The 27588-nt window shown below is 34.3% G+C and overlaps 3 protein-coding genes and 1 long non-coding RNA gene across 6 annotated transcripts; all 4 read right to left on the bottom strand.

Moving 5' to 3' along the window:
* Positions 1–4107: 4107 nt before the first annotated feature.
* On the bottom strand, positions 4108–7525 carry LOC132625120 (glucan endo-1,3-beta-glucosidase 1). 2 transcript variants are annotated; one of them, XM_060339927.1, is made up of 4 exons: positions 7059–7485; positions 5662–6942; positions 4689–4716; positions 4108–4525 (listed from the first exon to the last, which is right to left on the bottom strand). In XM_060339927.1, the coding sequence occupies exons 1-4, from the start codon at positions 7144–7146 to the stop codon at positions 4351–4353; spliced, it is 1572 nt and encodes a 523-aa protein (XP_060195910.1). In that variant the 5' UTR covers positions 7147–7485; the 3' UTR covers positions 4108–4350. The 2 variants fall into 2 exon arrangements, 1 of the variants encoding a protein (XP_060195910.1); XR_009576656.1 differs by lacking the exon at positions 4108–4525 and having other exon boundaries at positions 5662–5854; positions 5932–6942; positions 7059–7525.
* Positions 7526–8381: 856 nt separating this feature from the next.
* LOC132625121 (uncharacterized) lies at positions 8382–14501 on the bottom strand. Of its 2 annotated transcripts, XM_060339929.1 has the most exons (4): positions 13931–14501; positions 10598–11237; positions 9509–10505; positions 8382–8936 (listed from the first exon to the last, which is right to left on the bottom strand). In XM_060339929.1, exons 2-3 carry the CDS (start codon positions 11232–11234, stop codon positions 9628–9630), a joined length of 1515 nt encoding a protein of 504 aa, XP_060195912.1. In that variant the 5' UTR covers positions 11235–11237; positions 13931–14501; the 3' UTR covers positions 8382–8936; positions 9509–9627. The 2 variants fall into 2 exon arrangements, with proteins under 2 accessions (XP_060195912.1, XP_060195911.1); XM_060339928.1 differs by lacking the exon at positions 13931–14501 and having other exon boundaries at positions 10598–13924.
* Positions 14502–19839: 5338 nt separating this feature from the next.
* Positions 19840–23057, bottom strand: LOC132621429 (5'-adenylylsulfate reductase 1, chloroplastic-like). The gene is made up of 4 exons (XM_060335696.1): positions 22855–23057; positions 22181–22333; positions 21970–22096; positions 19840–21204 (listed from the first exon to the last, which is right to left on the bottom strand). The coding sequence occupies exons 1-4, from the start codon at positions 22925–22927 to the stop codon at positions 20181–20183; spliced, it is 1377 nt and encodes a 458-aa protein (XP_060191679.1). The 5' UTR covers positions 22928–23057; the 3' UTR covers positions 19840–20180.
* Positions 23058–25854: 2797 nt separating this feature from the next.
* LOC132623751 (uncharacterized) lies at positions 25855–27028 on the bottom strand. Its single transcript, XR_009576376.1, has 3 exons — positions 26684–27028; positions 26366–26433; positions 25855–26114 (listed from the first exon to the last, which is right to left on the bottom strand). It is a non-coding gene; the product is annotated as an uncharacterized LOC132623751 (long non-coding RNA).
* Between the last annotated feature and the right edge of the window lie 560 nt (positions 27029–27588).

Raw genomic sequence — 27588 nt, 5'->3', positions numbered from 1 at the left:
AAGCTTGTATACAGGGGCGGCTCAATACTGTTAGGGGCTTAAAGCCAAATTTCAATGAAGGGCCTTAAACTTTTTTTATCACAAAAACGAGAATAGAAAAAAGAATTCATAATTATTTTTCATTTGAAGTCTACTTTTCGAGGATCTATGTCAGATATGTTGCTTACTTTCTCAAGAGCTCTTTTTTGAGATTGTATCAAAGATTCAATTCTTCCTTTTTGAGTTTTAAACAACCGGATTCATATTTTCTAGTTGACATATTTTATATTCTAATAAATAGTTAAAGAGATAATATATATTACGTAGTAAAATATCAAAAACATGCAAGTTTTAGATGAAAAAAAAATGAAAATTTGAAATAATAAAACTTGATTTACGAAGTTGATAATTTGATTTCAGAATACTTATTTGATGCTTCAATATACCTCTTGCAATATTTGTTTTCCGAGAAAAACAAAAATAGCAAATTCATACACTGTGGCTCGTCCTTCATAGCAATATAGTCAAAGACTCTCTTGGAGAAACAAAGAAGAATGTGAAAGCATAGAAGTATACTAGAATTTAGAGAAAGATTAAAAGTAAATTGAGCATTGTAGAACAACCAATCGAGGTCCTTTTTTTTTTTTTGTCAATATAGTAAATATAGATTGAGTATTTGTATACTATACAGTAATTATTGATTTGGGGGCCTAATTTTTATAAATTAATTAACTATTTTCTTTTAATGTAAAAAATGTACTTAAAATACTTTATAATTTTTCAAAAATAATCTATATTGATGAAAAATGGGGCCCCAAAAATGAGGGGCTTAAAGCCTAGATTTTAGAGGCTTTACTCAAAAGCATACTTGTTAAGTGGATTTGAGAAAATGGTTTTTATCTTAAATACTACTCACTGAGCCAAATAGGATTCGTATTGGTAGTCTGTGTTGGATCATGTGCTGAACCAAGTTGAAAAGTGTACTTGAGTCATTGTTTTAGTAGAAGAGTTAGTTGAAATCCAAACATACGTGTAGTTCGTGATTTTTACACCTTGAACGTAAAATTGAGTGTTCTCTATTTTTATGCTCTTCACCGTCCCACAGCCAAGTGCAAGATGAAACTGTTCCATAGAGTGGACTACGGGATAAGAGACTTTTGACATTTTTCTCGCATCCGCTTTCAGATACTGACATGCTATTGAGATATAATTATATAAATAAATTGTGCTCTCTCAAACAGCTTAATCATTTAGATGAGATGGTCACACTTCAACACACATATTCCATTTCTGACTAGGTTTTCCGAAGAGGCATCAGTGATCCTAAGAAAGACTGATTCTTTTGCACATGTATATAGGTATTTCTATGCATTTTCTCCCTATCCTAGCCTAACCTTAAGGAATATGATTGCTCCTTTGGTTTCTTTGATCATTTGATTTCTACAAGTTTCTTTCCTAATGATGACAATTCTATGTAGAGTAAACATTACCCTGAAAAGACATAATTACTCTTAAACAGGAGAGGAGCAGAAAAATATATTCCGTCGACATGGAAAATCAAGTTTAACCTCAACTCAGTAATTAGAGGAGTCTATATAATAAACTGGAAAAGGATCTCGCAAAGAATTTTCTTCAAACAATATTTTGTCATTACAAAAATGATAGACAACCACTATCCCTCAATTGCATGCTAAATATTTAAGGTCACAATACAATTGACACATGGCTTAATTTAGAAGTCGTCTTTCTTGTTAATTGCATCAAAATCTCTTTTACTTTTCTCTTGACAAATCATATTTGATTGTTGTATTATGGTTCGTGAAAATTTTAGGAGAAAAAAAATAAGGACAAGACATAAAATACAAAATATGATAAGTGGAAAAGCTCTTTGCATTTTCAGAAATTGACCATGCTGGAACTTATCCTTTACGTGTCTACTTTGGGTTGGCAAAACTGTGTACTCAGCACTACTGTGTACTCAGCACTATCTCATTTTTGGTATCTTTGACATTCCTTATGTCTGATAGCTTTTAGAATTTGCAATAGCTTCGAACAACTCATTAAACTGTCACATTAACTTATTATTCGTATATTCTTATGTCTTCTTTTCCATGTTTTTTCTCTTAATTGTTTGGGGAGACTCACACTTCAAATGATTTTGTCTAGTAAAAGTTTGGAATAAATAATTGTTCCTATTAGCATTAGTTGTTGTGGCTGTGAACTGTGATATGTAAAAAGAATAGTTCTCTTAGAAGTAGGCAAGTAACATTCTTAACAACTTTGTAAACTGTAGTTTAACCATTTACCAAAGTTTTTTTTCTTTTTTCCCCTTCAGCCAATGTTAGTATGCAGAATAAAATTAATGCAGCTTACTGCTAATTGAATCTAGTCAAAGGAAAAAGGTCACTTGAGCATCACTTCCCTACCCAATCCATTCCTTCCACACCCCCCCCCCCCCCCACCCCAAACAAAACCAACCCAAACCATTTTTTTTATTTTATTTTTATTTTTACATCAAGGAACAGCAATAGGATAGTGCAAAATTATCACAAGGAGTAAGCATGATTCTTGCTTTATTTCTTTCTCCTTTATTTTTAAGTGACGATGGGTATTCACCAAAAGCATCCCACCTACCCTCCACAAATGAACTAAGGAGCCGTTTGGACGTGATTTCATCTCATGAGATGAAATCATGTTTGAACATGCAGTTTGGATTTCTTAAGTTGTAGTTTTTTTTATAAACATAAAACTCCACAAATTGTGAAAACCATCAAAATTTTCTCAATTCTTATACAATCTTACGAAATGAGTAAATCATAATTCATAATAAAATTAATACGCTACTAGAAGGTCTTTCTAAAAAATACAACATCAATTGATCAAACTTTAGTTTAATCAAAAGAAAAATTTAACATGAATAGTAATGTAACTACTCTTTAATATAATCCTCCCACAAGGTACGAACAATATCTTCACGCCGAGCATGCATTTCCCGATTAGTAAACATGATTGTTAAATATATCTACCAACTTATGGGTCTTTTTTTACAAAATATAAACGTATGGGTCAAATTTTACATTTATATTTTTTTAAATCATGATTTCAAATCCCAAATCATGTTTTTTTGGATGATTTGGAATTTCATCTCATGAGATGAAATCAGAGATGAAATCGCATGTCCAAACGCCTACTAAAACTCCAGCAGAGTTAGAAAATTTGATTAATTGATAGGCCAACCAACAAGACCAATATTTAATAAACTGCCAATATACAATAAATCCGAATCTCCATTCAATAAGTAGTAATTGAGAGTGACCACAAGACTATAATGATGAAGCAGCCTCACTACCAATATGTGGGCTCTTCCATTATTTCCCCTATCATAACTTGAATCTAGAATTAATGAAACCATACTCATGATTCATGGCAAAACTTCTCCACAGAAAAGAAAATATAAACAAATAAAGAGCTAGAAGTGGCCCTATTTAGTTTCAGAACTAAAGTAGGTGCTTTATACTAAAAATAAATATCCTACTTTTGAGACAAAAGAACTGTTTTTTCTGTTTTGGCTTCCAATAAACAAAAGAGATCTCCAGAGGACTGCTTTTTCAAAGATAAAAATTTCTTTATTCTTAATCCCGTTTTTCTTTTCTTAATCTTATTTTCCAATTTTCGACTATCCAAAAATATACTTATAGCAAATAAAGATATTTCATTGATTTTGTTCTACACTCTCTGTCCTAATTTGTGTGACATTTTTTTTTACTTTCAAAAGTCGAACAAGAGAAATCTTTACCATGATCTATTTATATGCCCTTAAATAGTTATTTATTGTAACTTATAGTAATTTTTGTATAGTTTCTAAATATGTAAATTATTTTTCAAAATAACTTAAAAGATTGTATATCCAGATTCACGTCAAAATATAACTTATAGTAATTTTTATGTAGTTTCTAAATACGTAAATTATTTTTTAAAATAACTTAAAAAATTATATATCCGGATTCACGTCAAAATAAAAATGTTTGACTCTCGAAATCTGAAATGTGTCACATAAATTGGGACAAATGGAGTACTAACTGTTTTTCAAAACTAAATCCATACACAAATGGTCTTCCAAAACAAAAATGAACCAAATCAAGATTTCCACTTCTTCTCCTGCCTGAATTTATAAGGAAACAGAGCTTCCAAGAATCTCATTAGATACAACTTTTTTACAAAAAGGTCCACCAAAGAATCCCTTACATGTGATCCTCCCCCAAAAAATATTCATCCACAGAATAAGCACTCCTCTGCAAAACATTACTGCCCTCCACAATGAACTAGTACTACTTTTTTTATTAAACAAAGAAAAAGATTTCTGCTAAAGAACTAAGTTAATTTTACCTGAATCAATGAATAATAAAACAAACACAAGGCAACACTAAATAAAACATGCAAATTCCTGTCAACTGTTCCCGCCTGTGCTCCAATATATCTTATTGTGTTTGCTCCACTTGCTTGTGTCGCGTTCTCTACTTGACTTGTTTTATTGTTTACCTTCTTACTGCAATTTTAGTAATATATCGATTGTAAGTACAAGTTCTAATCCAAGACAATCACCAAAAGAAATAGGAAAACTACTCTGATTTTACAGCTACATAGCATAGGGAAATGAGAAAGACAAGGACAAATGGAATGGGAAAAAAAAGGACAAAAATTATGCTCACCTTCCTGGAAATGTACAACTCCCGTGACCTGCAAAAATTCCCCACAAAAGGAAAGACACAAGTTCAGAGTTTCAGCTAAATAATTTAGAATAGACTTCACTAGAAAAAAGAAACAAATGGAGGCCTACACTTGCTAGCAGAACATACGAATATGTAAGTTCTCAATTCTAAGTAAAAAAGTTTAATTAGAAGCCACAACATAGGCTGGTTAAGTTCAAAAATCTACAAAACAACAAATGCATTCTTGTGGTTCTATTCTAAGTGGGCACCATGGTTCCATTCTATTATTAATATGTTTCTTTTTTCTAACATTGTCCGGTCCAACTTATGTGCACATCAACTATTCCACCAAGGCTTAAGCAAATTCAAAGAAATCACGTAAAGTTGTTGAACCTTGATCTTTCATGGTTTTCATTCACTTCATTGTTTTCATTTACTTCATTGGCCGTTAAATCATACCCTTGGGTTCAACCGTTCAAGTATTTTATTTTATATTAATGAATATCAAGTACCCTTCTACTTGTTCACCACTAAAATGGAACATAAACTATGAGAAAACTAAAATCCTATTTCCAACATTTTTCCCACCATTCACGTAAAATCAGCAACTTTTGGTTCCATAAGTGGGCTCTAAAGCTCCATTGTGGGCCTGGAAAACACTAGCTCATGAATTATTTTGCAGAATGCGACATTTATAATTACAGTGTCAATGTATCATTGCATCAACCTAAAAAGGCTATTAAACATTCTGTTTTTGATGGTTCATAAAATATTTTACACCAAAATGTTGAACATAACATTGTTGGTGACCAAATTTAAATCCCCTGGCAATGAATAACTAATTGTAACTCATAAATCCACAACTAGAACTTCAAGACTTCATTTTTAGTGCATTGAACTAATCTTTCTTGAAATATATAGAGACTGAGGTTATAATAGACTTATATAGAGACTGAGGTTATGATAGACTTACTTGGATCAGTTGTGGTGATCATGGCCACTCCCTTGAAGTCACAAGAAGGAGGAGATGACCCTTCCTTCTGATAATAGCTATCAAATGCATATGAAGCATGGTTCTTCACATCATTAGGCAGATAACAACTCTCCCCTGGCTGAATTTCGGAGCAATTTGCCCTCCCCGGTCCACAAGCCCAATCTAAAGCAGCCTGCAAAGTCTTCTTATCAATCCCATCCATAGCTATGCAATATGTTTGGTTAGTAGTATCATTAGCCAAGAATGTACCACTTCCAGACACATGAAGCAAGTAAACGGGCGTTGAATTCCCATGGAACAGCCCCCAATGCGCTTCAGACACAGGGGGTGACCTCAAATCCTCATTGAATAACTCATATATGTACACACTAGAAGTAATTTCCGGATGCAATGGTGTACCACTACGATCAATTGTATGCTTTATTAAATTGGAGTTATAAGTATCAGCATTGTCAATTGTAGCATAAGGCTCTTTAGAATCACCCTTTGAAGGCCATCCTGACTCAGTAACAAGAACTGCTACATCTGTAACATTGAGATTTTTCATGGAAAAATAGACTGAATCAATCATTGCATCAAACACATTGGTGTAATGAAGCAAAGTATTAGGATCCACCATCTCTTTAGAAGGTGTCAAGGGCTTGAAAAGAGAGTTGTCTATTGGAACAACCCCTTTATTCTGCATAAACACATAGTAAGGGTACAAATTCATCATCAAAGGTGACTGTGTCCTTGACAAAAACTGCAATAATTTAGAAATAACTGAGCTCATAGACTGATTGAAAAAAGCCTGGGAAGGTGGAAAAGGGTCAAGAATAATGGAAGCAGCATTTGGGGTTGAAATCTTGATTTGGGTATGCAAATTTGCAGCCACTAAAGCACTATAAAGTGACTCAATTGCTGGCATGAGCAAAGGAGATGAAGTTGGCACAGTGGTCAATATTTCATCCCCAACTGCAATAGCTGTGATAAGAGTTTGAGGGTAATAAGCTGCCACATTGCGCCCAATCCAGGCAGCTGCAGTAGTATTGGAGGAACCAATTGCAATAATTTGGTTATTAGGTACACTGATAATCACTCTGATTTTAGTCTTGGCTAGAGCTTTGAGTATATCAGGGTCAGCATCATAAAGCCTTATGTGTGTTATCTTCTGTAATTGCAGAAAAGCAACCAAGTCTGCAGGTGAAAGCAAATTGGAAACATCTGTACCTATGTTCACTCCCACATATGGCTCATCTTTGTCTTGCTGCACTTTTATCTCTGCAAAACAATTTTCATAAGGAAAAAAAACACAAAATCAAGAAACCCCACAAAAAAAAAAAAAAAAAAAAAAAAAGACATGGTTTTTTAACAGAAGATTGATTCAAATGTGTTACCTGGTAAAAACTTGGAACTTGATGTGGAGAAGATGCAGCAGAAGAGAACAAAGAAGAAGAAAGGAGGGAACTTTTTAGTATTTGCCATTAAAGAGAAGCTTGTGGTTTTCTTGTATCATCTTCTGTTTCAGGGTCAGGTAGGGATTGCATTATCTTTGGATATTTTTTGCTAAATTTGGAGCAACGCATAAGAAGAAACCATATATTCGTAATACTTCTTGAAAGAAAAATGGACTTTAAGAAAGCTTTGGTGCATTATCTTACTGCAGTGCTACATTATATGCTGTTCCTGTGGGATTAAAATGACAATAATGACCTCGTGAACCGACAAGAAAGTTGGAGAAAAGAAGTGACAATTCTGGAGGGCACTTTCTTTGTTTCTATGATGGTTTGGTACAAAAATTGGAACAGCATAAGTAAAATAACTGGGACTTTTTCTTCTTTTTTTTACTGTTCCCCTTACTCAATTTTGTTGGTTATACTTTGTTTTTAGTCCGTTTAGAAAAAATATTTTTTTCATAACCTTTTAACTTCAACTTTCTACATGGCAAATTTAAAATTACAAGATTAAAGGGTATTTTGATACATTACATATATCTTTAACTTAAGAACACAAGATTCAAAAATCTTCTTTTACATTTTTAAATTTTGTGTAAGTCAAAACTAGTCAAAAAAATTGAAAAAGAGAGAGTAGTACTTACTATATATGACCACATTTTTATATAATCTCTACATGATTAATATTCTAACCAAACAATTCCTTAATGAGTGAAATAATTGGGACTTTTGTGGAAGATAAAATGCTTGAACTTAGAAGTAAAGACAAGATTTTAACTGAACTCTAGGCTCCTCTTGGAATTCTTTGGGATGCTTCTCAAATTCCAGGCTGGCTTTGCCTCTGTGTAAAGAAAAGGTGAAAATAGAAGGAAAAAGTAAAAAGGTTGAAAATAAAACATGTGGAGGGAGACGCATGCTTGGCTGACACAGAAAGAACCCTAAGACAAGTACTGGAGAGCTTTTCTGGTATTAAAGATTTCCGAAAGAAACATATAAAGATGGGAAATACTAGTTATACTAAGGGGAAAAAGGGAAAGGAACTTAAAAGAGAGATTATAAAACTAACCTACCTAAATTAGGGAGTTGGAAGGAAAAAAAAAATACTACTCAATTTCATGGAAGAAAAAAGACGCCAACATAAAAGATTTGTATATTGTTTACAAATACAAGCTTCTACTCTTAACATGTGAAATTAGATCCGTTTACGTTTGTGATAAGTTAGAAGATGATTAGTAGAAATTAAAGTGACGCGTTAAAGAAGAAATATGAGTTTAGTAACGATATACTCCACTATGCACACGGAATTCGAACGGTACAAGTCTAACAATATTAAAATTTACATGGAATTAACTAGAGACGAAATCGCTAACTTGTAGAATCCTGCTAATGCTGTTCTAGCTAAATGACCCTTGCCGGACATCCATAGTTGATTTTAGCTAAAGATATTGGTTATAGCTAATTTAGCTATGACGTTTTGCAAGGCAACATTTGCAAATGTTAGCTTGGATTACTAAACTCATAGCTAATTTATGTAGAGGATATTGACTTTACAATCAGCTAGGAATATCCCCATCCGAAATGTTTCTTGCTAGGGTCACTCCGAGCCTTTTCTCTTAGCTAAATTATCCTTTTTACAAATGAGATAGAAGATGTTTTAAACATTAAAGAAAACATTCACATACTACATAAAGGTTGGTCTGGAGGAGAACTAGAATCATCGTGTCCATTTTGCCATATTCTTTGCATCTTTACCTCCACAACTTCAACATAATCTTCATACCTTGGTGTGATACCCACCTCCTTTATTCCTTGTTATGTACTCTGAAACAAAACAAAAAAGTTAACAATACACAAATACAACATGGTTTACTTCTTTCTACGAGCACTAAGATACATGACCATCACTAGCTCCCACTGATTCTCCATAGAGAGATTTAAAACCCCTTTGAAAGGCAAAAAACAAAGCAAAGAGAGCAACAGAAATAAGAAAAGAAAAATAGATCCTTCCACGAAACGGACGGAAGTAATACGAGTAAATCAAAAGAGTCCCCTCCCTACCACCTACCAAAATGAATGTGTTCTATTGAGGTCAACAAAAGAGATTCAGGAAACACAAGCATGAATAAGTTCAAGAATATGGCCTCCCAATTTGCATGCTTTTGTCACAACCTAATTACAAGAGAAGATTTTCTATACTCTCAAAACTATGTGTTTTCCAAGTACATAGTTAAGAATCAAGCTCAAGCTCTCCTCTAAGTGAATTTCAAGTTCGACCTAGGAGGCTGTTGAGTCTAGCTCGTAGGAGGTAAAATGCAAGTTATTTCAGTTTCAGAAAGGAAAAAAAAAAACAAGTTATTACTAAAATTGTAGTAAGATGAAGTCCTGCATGTTACCTCTTATGGGCCATCCCTAAACCTGTCAATCACTCTTAAGCCAAACCAGAAACAAGTCTCCTGAACAATCAGTTTGTCAATTCCAGGAGCGACAACTTTTACTTTCATCTCTTAACATATCATGGAACATTTACAAGCTTTGTACGTCGAGTTGCGGGATCAACTTCTACTCGAAGCCCAAGTCCAACAAGTTCTGGAACATCAACAGTTCCTTGAAGCTCCAAATCAGCAATAGCTCGTTGGTTTTCTGCATTTCCTTCCAATAGGTTTCGCACACACCAGATTCCCCACTCCCTTAAGAAAGGATTATCTTCATCTACAACACACTGTTGTAGCAGTAGAAGGATCCCATTTTTATCTCTAATCTCATCTTGGACGTGCCTTCTCCTATAAGCACAATTTCCAAGGATGGCAACGATATCTCTCCGGAAACCTTGGTACGGACAACACCTAAATGAAGAAGATACTGTCTCCTCCTTGATCTGATCCTGCTTCATTGCTTTCCTGATTGTCGTTGGCGGTTCAAGATCTCGAAGCAAGTCCAAAAGATATTCAATACGCCCAGAGGAAACAAGTTCGTCCACGACATCCTTTGAACTTTTTTCCTTAGAGCTTGTCAAGTGATCACAAGCGCAAATATCTCTCAAGATGGTGACAGAGTATCCTAGAACATCAATAGGAGCAGACCCCGTCGGAAGACCACCTTTCCCTCTTATTGAAAAGTCAACAACCACAGCAGCACTCTTCAATATCCCAAAGATACTTAAAGCAAAATCATCAGAAACAACAATATGCTCTATTCCCTCATTCAAGATCTCTGAAAGTACACTCAACAGATAAGGTTGCTCAATAACAAATTGATCAGCTACATGTGTAACAACACCATTGTTCTCAATGGAAGGATATGAATGTAATTTGAAGAAAATTGACGAAATGTAGGAGCCTTCAATGCAAATTTTTGAGAGCAACAGCGTTAACCAATCTTCTTTAAAACCAACTGCAAAAGAGTATGAAAGCATAAGCTTACCACAATAATCAATTAACAAAAGTTCTGAATATATCACAGTTACAAAAACCACTGGTCTTTACCGGCTGATGCAGTACGTAAAATTTCTATCAGAATGGGCAACCCTTGCTCCGAACATAAACCTTTTAGCAGTGCATCAGTACCATCACAGCAAGTGTAAATGACCATACATAAAGGATCACATATTTCTCTGCTTCTAACTCCAGCAAATTTCAAGAACTTATGAGGAAACAATTGGTACCATACATCACATTGACGTTCTCCCCCACCCACAGAGTAGTTCCCCAGAAGTTGCAGCCCAACTCGAATAATCGCACAATCAGGATCAGGAGTAAGTCCTACAGATGTAATAACATCCATGACAATTTCAACACCTCTTTGTTGAAGAAACTCATACTGATTTTTTATCTCCCCAGCACACAGGTTCCTAAGTAACTTAAGAGACAATAAAAGGAGGTAGCGGTAAGAGATAGATGACAGAGACTGGCAGAGACGGAGAACAGTGGTGACAAAACTTTTGGATGACAGATCTAACCGTCCACCCGCCTCTTTGGCAACTTCTATCAGCTTCTCTAGTGCATTTTCTAAAGAAGATGAGTTTGACACAAGTAAAAATGATTTGGCAACATTTTCCGGGATAGTAAGCTCTGCTACAGTTTTATCATCCACAGGAAGCTCTGGTACAACTTTATCATCCATCACCTAACAAGGAATGCAGAAAAATGAATGAATGAGAAGGGTCAATTCGCTAAAACAACTTTCTTAATTGCCTTCTGGAGGTCTATAAAAACTTGAAAAAGTGATGGAAAACTGTATCTTGTATTGAACATCACAATAAATTTAAATACATGTCTGCAGTGACTATCTTCTTAAGAGTACTCCTTGTATTAGGAGGCTTGCACTAATCAAAATACTGACAAAGCTTATCTAACTGAAAGATAACACTTAAAGCATATGTAGTAACTGTCATACCCCGTTTTAACCGGAGTCAAAATAGTTTACAACATCCCGGTAATTCCGGGGTTAATTAAAGTTGGGAGTCGCCACCTAATTATTTACGGTGAATTAGGGCACCTAAGGTCAATTAAAGTAATTATCTAAAGTTGATATTATTATAAAGTCTACGAAACCAAAAAAGATTCTAGATACGGGTTCAACTAATCTAAAGGGAAGGTATTAGGCATCCTTTAAATTCCATCAATAATGGTTAACCGACCGGACTTAGATTAATTAGTTAAGGCTAAAAATGTGGATGCAACTCTATATCTTAAATCTCTTAAAATCTCCAACTTGGGTCTCTCTGTTTTGTGTTAACTGAATTGCATAAAATCTATGGTCAAAGTGTCACTTAACTCATCCCCAATAAACAGCATTGTTGTATGTATCCTCTTTATGGACTCTTGATTATTACTACTTATCAATATTTCTTGGATATTTTATTCGTCCGATAATTAATTCCTTTACTCAAGCAGTTGGGTTGTTGATTTTAATCTCTAAACTTAAATCACATTCTATATAATAACCAAAATATCTTAGCTACTGCCCTTGAGGAAGTACACTACCACCTGTGATAAAAATACTCCCTTAATTTACTAGTTGTAGATAAATTTAGCATGACTAAATAAAATCGGTTATTAGTCTTATTGTTCACCAAATACCACACAAACAAATAGAGCAAACAAATCAAGTAAAGTACTAGTTGCGCAATACAAATTAAAGGCACAAAAAATAAATAGAAGAGTGAGAATGATTTAAATAGGCTCAGCCCATTATAGGGCTGTTGCTGTCCGCTACTGTTGGGCTTCGGCCCAGCAGAATTTTTAACAGATTGCTGCGAATGGGCTGATGGGGGCTGACTCGAGGGAAATTCCATTGGGCTTTTAGCCCAACACCGAATGCGGGAGATGACGAGTCCTCGAACTCGTATGCGAGATGTCATGCATAAAATGAAAAAGAAAAGGATTAGTACGGTGAGGATTTATGAGACCTATACTTCAAGTATATATAAAAAGAAAAAGCAACAACCGAAACTTAGATAAAAAAAAGCATCACATAAATAATGGCAGCCTAGATAAATTTAAATGACTAACGGAATAAATCCCAGTCCAATAACAGAACATAGAGAGAGGCAAGCCATATATGATGTAAAAATTTAAAGCAGACCAGTGGATTGTGCAGGGTCAAAACGCAAAAAGAACAAAACCAGAAACTGAAATATGTTCTGCCCGTATCCTTTTTCAAGGGGGCTGTTGGTTTGTAAAAAATAGAGGATCATAGGCAAAGCAAAGAAAGGGGCAAAAGACAGTTTCAGTACTGGGGTTGAAAAGAATTTAAGATCTAGGATGTCATATATCGTCGGGTAATTAGAACCTAAGCATTCCTCAATCTACACCCATTCTACAACAACACTACTGAGCTTAATTCAAAGAACACACAACAAAGGCTGGTACTATCACCACTTGAACCTAGAGAGAATATGAAAACATGGCATAACAGAGTAGTGTCATGAAGGTCGAATCACGTCTGATTGGATCATATAGGATTGCTAACTTCTCAATATCCTATATTCTCCATTAAGTGTGAACTATTCAATTTAAAGCTTTTTCTTGCCAGGAGTTGCTACATCTACAAACGTGACAATACTATATGTTGTTAACTGATTAACCAACACCTTATGATATATAACACTAGAAAATTTTCTCTACCTTTTTTGTTTTTCTTTTTAACAGGTAGCACTTCTTTACCACATCCCTCTCAAACTTCAGATTTCAATTCCCAAAAAAACATCATCTAACTAACATCAATGACTAAAGCCAGACCATATATTTTCGACAATAAACCAAGCTGCCTGATCACACAATGAAGGGAAGGAGCTAAGCTGAGTTAACCAAGGTGATATTATTGCTTAGCTACTATCAAACATACATGGATAGTTAGGCATATCAAACAAGACACATTAAAAGACTTAGAGAAGCAGATTGACAGAAAACTTAACCTTAACAGAATTTCCAACTCATGGGAGACTTCCAACACGAGTTTAGACTATTCTACCACATAACACAGAATAAGTTTTTGACCAGTAAATACACGAAGGGAATGTGAATTAATCTCTTAATGCATAAGGCAAAAATTCTGGAACACTCACGAACTCATACTTTAGACGACATGCAGCCAGAAAATATGACCTCGAATTTAAACAAACGAATATGATTTTTACAATATCCGAGAATACGAATCACATAAGCAGAGCTTCCTCATAATACTTCAACAGCATGATTCAAACGCAACACAAAAGAAAACAGAATCCCAAATTAACCAAACTAAAAAAACAGTAGTCATATTTCATTGCCACCATCTCAAACGGAAGACAGAGCGAATAAAGGTATTGGGTTTACCTCTCGCGGGTGCAGCGAAGTGGGGCTTCGAGTCCCAATCTACACTCGATCTTAAGGTAACAAGCCAAAAGAGTAAAACGACTTAATTTTCAAGTGGGTGTTCTCAAGTATAGTGATTGAGAAATGCAAAATAATTAGGAGTGGTTAAAGTGGCTGAAAACAGAATGGGATTTGAACAAAATCCTGGATTTAGAGTAAAATACAAATGTTGAGGATCGTAAAGTATCGATTTTTCTAAGTTGATCAGGTTTCTTGCTCAAAAAAAAGAAATGCGGTTTTTCCGTTTCCGAAATCTCTCCTAGAGAAGATAGTGGAGTCCCCTTTTATGGGGAAAATTGAAGAGAGAGAGACACGAAGGAGCGGGGGACAAAGGGAAGTGAAACAGAGAGAGGTGAGGGAGGCGGCTGAAGGAGAAAGAGGAAGTAAAGAGAAAGGGATTAGGTTTTAGGAAGAAAAAAAATAAGTGGGCTGGATCGGGTAGAGGTAACGGATGTAGGAATTGGGCTGGTCCGTTGGGTACTGAAATGGATAATTTGGCTGAAAATTGTTGATTTTTCCTCCTCTATTTAATTATTTTTGAACTTCTAATTTAACAACTAGTACAATATATACTATGTGAAGGCAATTAATAATTAATGTGTAGAAAAAAAAAGATTTTACAAAGTGTTGTCTTGTAATTAATTTAACAAGTCCAAACCCAAAAATGAAACGATGACAAACCATTTAAAATTTGTGATAAAGTAATGCTCGTAATGTTGAAAATAAAAGTAGCGATATTAATAGTAGTAGCAGTAAAAATAAAATAGTGAAACTAAAGTATTTAGCTCGTCAGTAAATTTAGAAGCTCAAAGAAATAAATTGAAGTAAAGAAGTGACAAAATTGGGTGTCAACGGTGAAGGATAAAAGAATCAGAAGATCATTTGACAATAATTGAACATGGATAAAAGAATCAGAAGATGCAAACTTTATTGCTACAACCAAGGTGAAATCAAGCAGAAACCACAAGAATACTGAAAATAGAGATACATGAAATACCAATGAAACAAGAAAGAGGACAAACAGATGTCAAATACAGAAAGAAAGAGGAGATTTATCTTGGGCAAGTAGGAGAAATAACTAAGAAGCCCACCTAAAATCAACTGTTTTCTTCTATATATCACTGAAAGCTCAATATGTGACTAGATAGATTTAGCTAAAGAAAAAGGCACTATCTCATTTTAAACGTGTACTATATCGATGTCAATCTTTGTTCCAAACAACCCAACTCTTCTCTCCTAGAATAAGTTTTTCCAATTCCCACTTGCTATCACAGAGAAAACCAAACCCCTTTAAAACAGAAGGCAATTCAAACTTGTCTGCAGAATAGTGCACAGAGCAGGGAAAGCTTAGAAAAGACAGGAAATTAAATTTCACCTCAGGGGCAATCCGGGAGGAAGAAAAATGAACCACCAAGCACCTGTAAAGACAAAATCAAACAGACCAAAACACTAAAGTCCCTGGCAAGCACTACTTTAATGGGAAACCCTGCGTTGCCTAGGGTTCTTCTTTTCCTTGTTTTTTTTTCAGAATAAAATTTTCACTTTCAACTCAATTTAGATATAGGAGTATAAATTTCAAAAACTTTTAATTCGTACTAGGAAAAGTGTCGACCATTTTGTATTCTGTTTAGGTTTGATTAAATTTGTATTTTTCGAATAAAAAAATAAAAAAAGAGTAAAAACTTAGTACAAATCGAGATATGGGTTTTTAGAATATCGTAGATATTCTAAAAACACCAATGTACTTTCTACTGAGAAAAAAGAAAAGAAAATATCACCCACGTATTTACAAACACAAAATTCAAAAGTGAAATATCTGATCAATTTTTCTATTCTTTGCAAATAGAATTCTTAATGAATAAAATTATTACTATATGTTAAAAAATTAAACATGGAATGAGCTAATATTAAGATTTTGAACTAAGAAGAGATAAATACTTCCTTTAATGGTAAGAATAAATAGTTAAGTCTCTGAAATAATTTATTAGATGAAAATGGAATTTAATTCTTTTCCAAATCATCATATAAGTAGAAATACTTTTCAAGCTTACGAAACTCTTAGGGGTCGTTCGGTGGTAGAAGGTATAAGCTGGGATATCCCAGCACTAATTTTTATATCATGTTTGGTAGAAGAATTTATTCTGGGATAAATTTATACCTTGTACCAAACATGGTACAAGAATTAGTGTTGGAATATTTCAGCTTATACCTTCTTATCCCACTTATACTGGGATTATTTTATACATTTAGATGGTATAAAATAATCCCAATAGATGGGATAAATTAGTCCCGGAATTATAATCCCGAGATAATTTCGACTATCTACCAAACGACCCCTTAGGGATGGTTTGGTACGATGGATAAGCAAAAATAGTGATGAGATAAAAATTTAGTACAACCTTATCCTTTGTTTGGCTACTAATCGTGGGATAAGTTATCCCAGGATTAAAAATAGTGCTGGGATAACTTATAGCCATCAGAGGGTGGAATAGTAATCCTGGATAACTTATCCCAGGATAAAACAGTGAAATTGACTCGAGGTTCTCAAAACCCTTTTTTTTACTACATAAGGTGGAGGGTATTTTTGTAAACAAATAACTTTTTCTTAAAAGTTATGCAATGCATATTATTTTTAATACAACAAACCAAACAATCAATAAAAAATTATGTCAGGATAACTAATCCAACATAAATAATCTCAATATAACTTATTCCAACATAATTAATCCCATCATAATTTGTGTTCAAACCAAACGGCCCCTTAATATAGTATTAAGACTCAGATTGGTAAAATGCGAACTTGAGGCAAGAAGGAACAAATACAAGACAAAATGTATTGTTAATGAGTTATCATTAATTATTCTTCTTCCTTTTTTGCGTTCATTGCATCAAATAGCAGCTTATTTGCTGTAAATTATTAATTCAACAATAGAGCACAAAAAATATCAACATATTCAAATACCTTCTCCTAACCTTTTCCTTTCCTAATCATATCCACCACAAAAACCAATCATTTTAATATCAGCATAATTCTTGTCACGCCCCGAACCTGGGCCTAGACGTAACACGGCACTCGATGTCTGATTACATGTGACCGAGCGAATCAACTGGCTGACTGTATCAACAAGTGGTAGCATTAACATACTGAATGCGGAAAATAAACTAACACATGCTGTGATGCTGATATACTGAAAGTCTGAATGATACATAATTAAAGTGCGGAAATGCTAATATAAGTCTGAAGCATAACTGTAGCCAACATAGCTTAACATGAAAAGCCTGCGACTCTGTCTAACTGTTACTCTAGTCTACGAAGTCTCTAATGAAGTACTGAAAACACTGACTGTCTGTAAATACTAAAAGACTGTAAAGTAATATAAGGCCCCGAAAGAATTGGGGTTCACCAATCAGCTGATACTGGAGATACTAGCGAGCATATGCGTCGTCCTGTAAATCGTTACCTGCATCGCGAGATGCAGGCTCCAGGCAAAAGGGATGTCAGTATATTTGAATTGCACTTGTATGTAAAGCAACTGAAAGAAAGAACTGTAAGTGGGGTGCTCGGGGAAAGGGCAATCCAAATCAATAAACATGTAATAAGTACTGAAACTGAAACTGAACATAAGTACTCCCTACCTTGATGAGAAACCATTTGTTTATCTGAGTAAATAACCTGCGGCCTCAGGCCCAATATATATGTGCACAAGCTGCTGCCTCTGGCCCAATTATACGTATACATAACTGCGGCCCGAGGCCCAAAGATGTATAAAACATAAACTACGGCCTCAGGCCCAAATACATGTGTTCAACATTCAGGAATTTAAAATCAAGAACTGAGAATCATACTATAATACATGATGTTGAACTACTGGTCAGCACTGAACTGGGACATCTATTTCTGAACTGATTAAGGAGTTTAAACATACTGTTTTTTCATAGCTGAGACTCATTGAATATCAAGGAGCTTAAAGTCATACTATAATGCATAATACTGAAATATGGAATCATGTTGGACTACATAATACTGAATAGAACTAGACTGAGACATGTATTCATGAACTCATTATGGAGTTAAAAGCAAACTGTTCGTAAGCAATCTGAGCATTACTACCCTGAGACATGAAATCATACTAACATGGCTTTGAGAGTCATAATGAAATACTGATATGAGATATTGAGCATGAATTTATACTGAGACATTCAAGCATACCAAGGTGCTGATGCAGTACTGACTATTACTATACTAGCTGAGACATGAATTTATGAACTGTTTATGAGAACTAAAACTTTAACTAGTTTATAAACATGCTGAGTTTCTAGACTGAGACTCATGGGTATAAAACACAAGTAATTTGATTACGTTCTGGGTTCACAACGTTGGGAATGAAAGTCATGAACAAGCTACGAAACTAGGGAATAGAAGTTTTGCAACTATTCAAGGAGACTAAGCTGAACTATATTTCTGAGGCAATTCATAATGTTGTAAAAGAAACATAGCGTGGGGAGAATCATTAACATCCCAAACATAGAGAGTTAGCCTCACATACCTTAACTTTCTTGCTTTTGAGCGTAGTACAACGTTCGTCAACCCTTTCAAGTTTAATCTATAGCAATACAAGTCAAAGGGATTCCATATTAGCAATAATATCCATGCTTTAGTCATCTAAGCATTTATCAAACGCTTCGTGGGCATAAAGCTTCATAACCCTTACTAATGGTGTTTTCTCCACCCAATTCTCATTCTCTTGCTTCTAGGTGATTCTACAATCTCAAATAGATATAATTAACATCATTCTTCGTCACCCATATGATTACAACAATCCTAAGTCAACAATCCAAACCATACAATAGTTCATATATTTCTTACTATCTAACCCACTATCTCTCAAGAACTTACAGTCCATAATCACCAATTCAAATCTATAATCGATTAGGATAGGAAAGTCTTACATACCTTATTAGCTTCAAACCCAAAGGAAAATCCAACTTTTGATGAAGAACTTCAATTCCTTCACTTTAACCCTTGAGAAGGATTTTCTTGAAAACCTTAGGATTGTAGAGTAGGATTTCGCTTAGTATTCACGGAAGAACCTTACCTTGATGTGGGAGGATGAGGAGAGGAGAGAAAATTCGTGCTAGGGTTTGAAGAAGTGAAGAACGGAATAAAAATCAAGAAAAACGCACTTAAAATGGTTGCAGGGATCGCACGTCAAGGTGGACATTTTGCGTGCCCAAGCAGCGCACGCAGGGGCACGCGCACAGGCACGCAATGGACCTCGCTTCGTTGTCCGCCTGCGCGAGACATGGCCTTGGGTCGTCAGTCTGCACGCGTTGCATGCCCGTGGACGAGCACCACTGATAGCTCTTTAGTAAAACGTGCATAACTTTTTGCACATAGCTCTGATTGACCTGATCCTTATATGGATGAAAAGGTATTTCCAAACACTTTCTACACCTCCCATCTTGGTTCCGTGATATCCCCATATTACAGGCTAAACCTTAGCCCGAAAATATGGGGTGTTATAATTCTAGAGTCTAGTCTAAAGTTGGTTGCAGCTACAACATTTGTGTTGTCAAAATTTTACGCCCTGCTTGCTAACAGAGACAGAGATTAACAAGAAGTTCTGTGTGGGCCAAAAATTGAAGAGATTGTAAATGTTTGGTTGGTTGCATAACACATGGTATATGGATTTTCCATAGTAGAATGCATTAGTCTTAGTCTATTATACTGAAAACATAGAAAGTTTTTCCCCGTCAATTGGTTACACGCAATTAACAAAGTGAATGAATTCGGATAAATACAATAGAGAATCTACTATCAAAAGTAAGAGTTGTTCTTAATAATAGAGACAGGAGAATTAGATCAAGAATGAGAGAAGATGGACAAAATCTATTATATGGAGAAAGTAAACATGAGAAAACTCATTTCTTCAACCCACAAAATTGAGCCCCCAGACATATATACTTCTCTACTTGAGAAGGATGGGAAAGTGCGAATTTATTAGTCTTAAGAAAGGAACTAAGGAAAATAAAATGCAGAGGAGAATGGAGAGCCGCCATATACCAACACTATACAAGAAAAACTTAAAAAGGGCCAAAGAGGAATGTGCACTTAGCCACCATTCTTCACTATATTCTACCAACCCTATCTCTCCCTCTTGTATTACTCCTTTGTGAAAACAATGGTGATTGATCAAGCACCATTTGCCTTTCATCTGAGAGCATTCACAAAAGCCAGCAAGGAGTCTACATCCCTCTTCTCTGAAGGGTACTTAATGGGCTTTGAAGTGTGCTTTGGAAAGAAGAGTATTGTAGGGAAGCTTCCGAGTTGCAATTCTTGCTGTGCGAATGCTTTCTGCTCACCATCCGCCCTAAATTTCCCGACCTTCACACCGGAACCAGCCAACTTCTCAGCCAATTCAACATAGGATCCTTCCATTGCCTGGCAAAATTGGCACCAAGGTGCATAAAGAACGACGAGCCAAGGCTCTCTTCGGTCTTCCAATTTTAGTAGATTCTCAACTCCAGGCTTACTCAAGGTAACAATGTCCTTGGTATCAAAAATATCAGCAACAGTAGCAGTACCATTTGTTTGGACAGTGCCATTTACACTTTCATCCTTGATGTTGCCCTTGTGCAAGCCACACTCCTTGGCCTTGGCATCTTCCCACCACCATCTTCCCTCTCTCTCGTGTTGCCCAGGGAGGACCGGCCTTGTGCAAGGTTCGCATCCAATGGAGACATAACCTTGTGAATGTAATGAGTTCACTGGCACATTCATGGCTCGCAGGAAGTTCCAAATATCACTTCCGTCCACATTAGCCACGGGGTTCCACTTCACCAAGCTACCAGCACCACCATCCAATCCCTCAAAAGAAGGGTCCACTTGAACAACGGGGATTTCTGATCGAGTTCCAGGGGACTGATCTTTACGTTGCCCTGTGATCCATGCGCGTAAGCCCTTGAGGGCTCTCCTCAGAGGCCTAACCTTCCTTACACGGCAGCACTCTTGGTGGCCATCCTCATAGAAAGAGAAAAGACCTTTGCTCCTAACTAGGGCCTGAACTTCAACTGAATCAGGGAACATGTACTCAATGCGAATACCATAGTGCTTCTCCACTGTGTCAAATAATTGGTACGTCTCCGGATTCAACCTCCCAGTATCAAGACTGAAAACTCTGAATGGTCGACCAGTTAAATGTGCATACTCTATCAAAGCAACATCTTCAGCACCACTGCAGAATAAGGAAATCATCAGAGAGCAGCATTAGGAAGAGAATCACTTTGCAAGGTCGTCATTTTGCTAGAAAATAAAGGAGAGAGAGCTCTCAAATGAAGACATTTTGATGGACAAGTGAAGTCACACATATCAGGAAGCTGAACATAATGCTATACTTGTTAACAAATGAAATGCTATTCTAGAGGCTTTGGATTCACCACGATATTCATAACAAAGTTTCAAACAAAATACAGATAGTGTGCAAAAAAGAAGAATTAGAAAACTTCGCAAAGCAAAAACGAGTGCCTCTTGGCATTAATCAAGGAGTAATTCAGCAGAAGTCCATGACATGATCAGCAAGGTTCATAACAATCCACTTTTATGATATAGCATGATTTTCTTTCTCAGGCAATTCACATGTAACGTTTAAAAAATAAAAAACTTTCCGTTCGCTTCAAATACTAAAATTCATCAGTATTCTAGCTTGAAAGCATTCAAAAACTCATGTGATCTCTATAAGGAAATGCTCAGTTAACATATACAAAATATGAAATCGAAGAAATAGAAATAAGCATCATGAAGATAGCTATGATGATCAAAGTTTTCTTTGTCCCCAAATCATGAACCTTCTCCGTTACAAGAAGCCACTGTTTGTTTTCTCTACATTTATTATGCACATTAATTAAAGTGGATTTTCGTATACTATCATAGAAAACATCAACAACATAATTGGGTGAACAAACTCACTTATACTGAAGCTAGATTTAAAAAAAACAAGTACCTGAAAGCAATAGCAATGTCATCCCCAAATTTCTCAAGGGCCTTGTCCATAATCTCAAGAGGAGAAGCATTTTGAAGCTCCTTAGCCAATTTCTCAAAGTCCTCTTCGTCAGCTTTCTCAATTACCTCTGCAAATTCACCAAAAAACAAACATTTAGTTCCATCCTTCAACATCATCAAAACAAACACATGCAATCACAAAATCAATATACCAGGAGCCATAATGGTTGCTGCTGAGGGAACTATTGAATCATTCCTCTTAGGCTCAGCATTCAATGGCTTCATTGCCAATCGTCTCCTTGAATTCAAAGCAGTCGACAAGATTTGAGCCCTATCCAATGGCTGAAAGGTACCCAATTGTGATACTGCAAACACAAAAAAGAATAAATAAATAAATAAGTAAAAGCCAAAACTTTTTAAGAACCCAAGAATATATGAACCCAGATGCAAAATTCTTCCACAAATATTGAGCTCAAAATTGAAACTTTGAAGGGAAAAACAACTTTAAAATCTGAAAAAAGATCAAAAGAATTTTTCAACCCAGATGCATTATCCAAATAAGAAATTCAAATACAGCACAAATCTGAAATAAGAATTCTAACCCAGATGCTAAATTGATCCAACAATAAGGATAAAAATTGAAACTTTAAAGAAAAAATCTGAAAGAAAATTCGAATCCAGATGGTAAAATGCTTCAAATAATGACATTCTAGGATAAACACTAAAACTTTGAAAGGAACAAGAAAAGGGTAATTGAAATTTGAAGTAAAAAATAAGCCAAAATCTGAAAGAATAATTCAAGAAACTTGAAACCCAAATGCTACAAATTATCACATTGTAGGATAAAGATTAAAACTTAGAAAGGAAAAAAAGGTAAAGGGGGTACCTTTTGGCTGTTGATAAGAAGAAGATGAAGTAGAAGCATGAATAGCAGATGAAGAAGTGAAAGCCAAAGCCATTTTGAGAGAGAGATATCAACACACAAACAATACAAAGAAAGATTTGTTTCAACCAAAGAAACACTAAATATTTCTTTGTGAAAATATAGGGAAGAAGAAGGCTCTGTGTTTGAACAAAGATGAAAACATGGTGACAAGTATTAAAAGGGAACCCGAAGACAGGGCGGCCTTATAGGTTCATTGAACCTGGACGTGATTTCGATTTTGAATGTAGTATGACGTGGCGTAATATCATTGGATGATGGATCCAGTTGTGCATCAGCGCTTGGGTCATGCATGTGGCGGGCAAGAGAAAGGAAGAATCGTGGTGGTGAGAGAATGTGCATTTCTGACCAGTCAAATGTTTCTTTAGATTCTGGTTTAGATTTAATTTGCTTTTGACGAATTAAGATTTGTGGCTTCTACTTGTATATTTTGCGAAAGATTTGGGGATAATCTCCTGACATAATTTAGGTGAAAAAAACAGATATTGTAATATATTCAAAGTAGTGAAAAGTTTATATTACGCATGCAACTCTACATTATCAGCACAAATATTTGGTTTCAAGTATATAAACTCTGCATAACTTACATGACAATTATATCCAAACGGGTCCCTAAATTAGATGGCTAGATGAAAAATTCAACTCTAAGCAATTAATAATTAGTTTGACTCTAAAACAAGCTGTGTGAATTCCGATTTGTTCATTACCAAGAAATGTGATAAGAGTATATCCCAACTCCAAAAATATTGGTGTTCTCTTATTCTCTCCACAAATATCCTCTCTCCAATCTGCTTTTATGGATGCCTCATGGCTGTTAACTACTTTCACATTTAGATGTCTGGCAAAAATGCTCAGAATCTAACAAAGATTCTTATCCTTAAAACCTTGGAAAAAAAAAACTAAAAGAAAAAACTGAAACTAAAAAGAAAAAAGATCTGTCACATCTCAAAGCTCTCATGGATCACATAAAGAGATTTTGGTTGCAATTTTTTTTTTTAATTGGCATATGAAAGATTGTGTTTACTGATAATCAGCAGTCTTCACACACTGGATGGTGTGTAAAATCTTAAATCTAACTCTACCATTATTAAAGTAAATATTTACCTGTGCTTACACAAACATGCAAATTTTGTGTGTTAATTAACCATAATTAAATGCTAAAATTCTAAGTGCTATACTAGTATATTGTATGTAATACTCTACTAATGGTCTTTCACTAGACTGTAGTTCTTTTTAGTTTGGTATGAGTATTATGATAGAGTCCGGCGCCTAAATGGCATAAAAATGGATCGAAGTTTTCAAAATGGGTTGTGAAATTTATTATAGACCAAAGGGGGTTAATCCTGCCGCCCTACACGATTTACCCCAAACTTTAACGCCTTGTTATCGTCTGTTAACTAAAAAAAAAAATTAAACAGCAGATCATGTTATGGTACACGATTTGTTTGAAAAAAAAAATCTTGTTGTTAACTTATTTTTCATTTGTTGTCACATTTGATTCAAAAATATTTTACCTCAAACAAAGTCATCAATAATTAAAAATTTATGAAATAATTAAAAATACAAAATACAAAAAAAAAAAAGTTTAATAAACATCACACGTTAGCTGAATAAAACGTCACTCAATTAAGACAACAACATATTGGTAGAAAATTACATAAGGAAATAACAACTTACAACTTAGGAAAAAAAACATAATAACGAAAAAACAACAACAACTATTGATTTCGCAATGGGCAACGATTCTTGTTATGACTCGTTTCCTTGCACGTACTACACCTTCTAACCATGCAAGCATGTGCTATATCCATTTCTACGTGTACTCCGCGCTCCTGAAGTTCGCTCATATTCAGTGTTTGCATGGTTAGGAAGTGTAGTACTTACGTGCAAGGAAACGGGTCAAAACAAGAATCGTTGCCCCTTGCGAAATCAGTAGTTGTTGTTTTTTTTCGTTATTATGTTTTTTCCTAGGTTGTACGTCGTTATTTCCTTATGTAATTTTCTACGAATATGTTATTGTCTTAATTGTGTGACGTTTTACTCAGATAATGTGAGACGTTTATTAAAAATAATAATTGTATTTTGTATTTTTAAAAATTGTATTTTGTATTTTTACATATTATTTCATAAATTTTTAATTATTGTATGACTTTGTTTGAGGTAAAATATTTTTGAATCAAATGTGACTGTTTGCAACAAATTTTAATATGCGGAAATAAATTATAACCACAAATAAAATATGAAGAAACATATATTTTATCCACTACAACATAAGGCATCTATGGCTACGAAACACATTGTAGCTAAATATGAAAAAATTTGTGGCTAAACACTTTAGCCACAATATTTTTTTCCGTAGCATCCGTAGCAAAATGTAGCGTAGCTAAAAGTTAACTACGGACTTTACATGATCCGTGGCTGAGGACTAATACTTATTGCTACGAATATTTTTTTGTGTTGTAGCTGTGAGTATAAAATATTCTTGCCACGGAAAATATATTTATAGCAAATAATTATATCCTTTTGCCACGACAATTAAAACTTGTAGCAATATTTATGTAGTAGCTACAATGTGTTCTTTTGTGGCAAAATTTTTAGTTTATTTGCCATGAAAATACAAATTTGGTGGCTATTTTTGATACTTTAGTCTCGTGGCAATAATATTGTATTTAGCTACAAGTTCAAGAATCTATAGCTATAAATTGAAGTATTTGCCACAAATATTTTTAAATGTAACTAAAAATCCATTTTTTTGGCCATGAAATGTATAAATTATAGCTAAATGTTTTCTTCATATGCCACGAAAAGTAAAACTGTGTGGCCCTATTTTTGGTGATTATATATATAATAATTAGCTACGAACTAAAAAAATTCATCGCTACAAATTAAAGAATAACCCACAAGCAATGTTAATTAGAAGAATTCCTCTATACAAATGAAAAAAATTGTATTCCAGAGTAAGTTTCAATTTACATATAGAGTAAGTTTCAATTTACATATAGTTAGTTACATATCTAAAATTTCAAACATTCACAATACATAATTCTTCTATGACACCAATTACAATAGTAGTATCTTGCTTGAGACTCAAAGCCGCACAACCTTCTGATTTCGCTCCTCCCACGCAGCCTCCAATCTTACTTTGATCAATATCTACCCTCTAGTTTGTCATTGCTTCTGCTATAGTAATTCCATAAATGTACCTGTTAATTTTGATAAAGTAAATTAATATCAGAAACATAAATTAAATGATTATATAAGTATATGTAACAGTCGATCATATATTATGACAAATACATGAATGAACTTCTCATGAAAACTCCTCATGTATTTTCATAATGAAACTCTCACTAATCTTAAAATTGATAGAAAAACTCCAGATATCAGAATACATTTCAATCGTTACCACTTGATAAATTGCGAATATTAAGTAGAAAAATCAATAACCACCTACCTTGGAGAAAGATCAAGACAATTCTATCAAAAGCGATCAATAGCATCTCCTTAATCGCATTTCAAAACCTTCAACCAAAAAAAATAATATATTATTGGTATACCAATCTTACAAAGGAACATAAAGTTTCAAACTTTTCTCTTCTCTATTAATAACTAAGAGGAAGAATAAAAATGCTTCTACCGAATCCAACAAAAGTTACAAATGAAAGTTGAAGTATACATTAAAAACAATAAAGAGGATGAGAGAAAGTAACCAATAAATAGATCTGCATGAAAAGAAAATAGACAAAGAATCATATTCAAAAAGAAAAAAGACCCGCTTCAAATTTATGATAGACCATTTATGAAGATCTTGCTGATGTAAATTTAATACAGAGGAACCATCACTTAAAATATATGCAATACTTTTGCCCTTCCATTCTAAAAAAAAAAAAATTGATTAGTCATTTACCCAACTCCATTACATAACACCAGAAAACCCCTTATGATTTTTTGATATGGAATAAGATTTGGGGTGGAATTGACAAAGGGAATAAGGAACCGTAGAGGGGTGTGACGGCTGGAGGTAAAAAAATACGAGGATTAGGTTTTGGATTTTTAGCTTTAGTTAATTGCCATTCTTTTCTTGTTTTATATATGTCTTCTATTTTTTTTTTTACTTCTTTATATGCAAATACGATAATGTAAATAAGATAACAACAATGACAATTAAGTATACCTATAAAAAAAACAGAAAGAATCATAACTACATTAAGCAGGACAAAATAAATTAATTATTTGAAACATATGTGCCTTTATAAATGATATTAAATTAGGTATTTTAACAACACGTTGTTTCTTTAGGTATTTAACAACACATTGTTTCTTGAAAATATATTAATTAATAATCATATATTTGTAACTGATATTGTAACAAATAATTGATATATACTTTTTAAATTAATAATATTATAATTTTAATTAATTTTAAAAATTAAAAACAGACTTTTTTGTGAGAACATCATGGATTGGATGTTTGACAAAAAAATTAATATTTATAAAAATAATTCCTTAACATTATTCAAATGTTTGACCAAAAAAAATATATCAACTGTAAGTGAAAAATAAACATTATGGAATGTGAAATAACAAGTCAATAATACTAAAGCAAATAAAGTAAAATCGAAAACATAACCTAAATTCAAAATCCAATAGAAAAAGCTTAACATAATACTCTTAAGT

Source organism: Lycium barbarum, chromosome 12 (genome assembly GCF_019175385.1).
Source record: "Lycium barbarum isolate Lr01 chromosome 12, ASM1917538v2, whole genome shotgun sequence".
NCBI lineage: Eukaryota > Viridiplantae > Streptophyta > Magnoliopsida > Solanales > Solanaceae > Lycium > Lycium barbarum.
The sequence above is the reverse complement of the archived record's forward strand: the minus strand, read 5'-3'. Positions and strand labels throughout refer to the sequence as shown.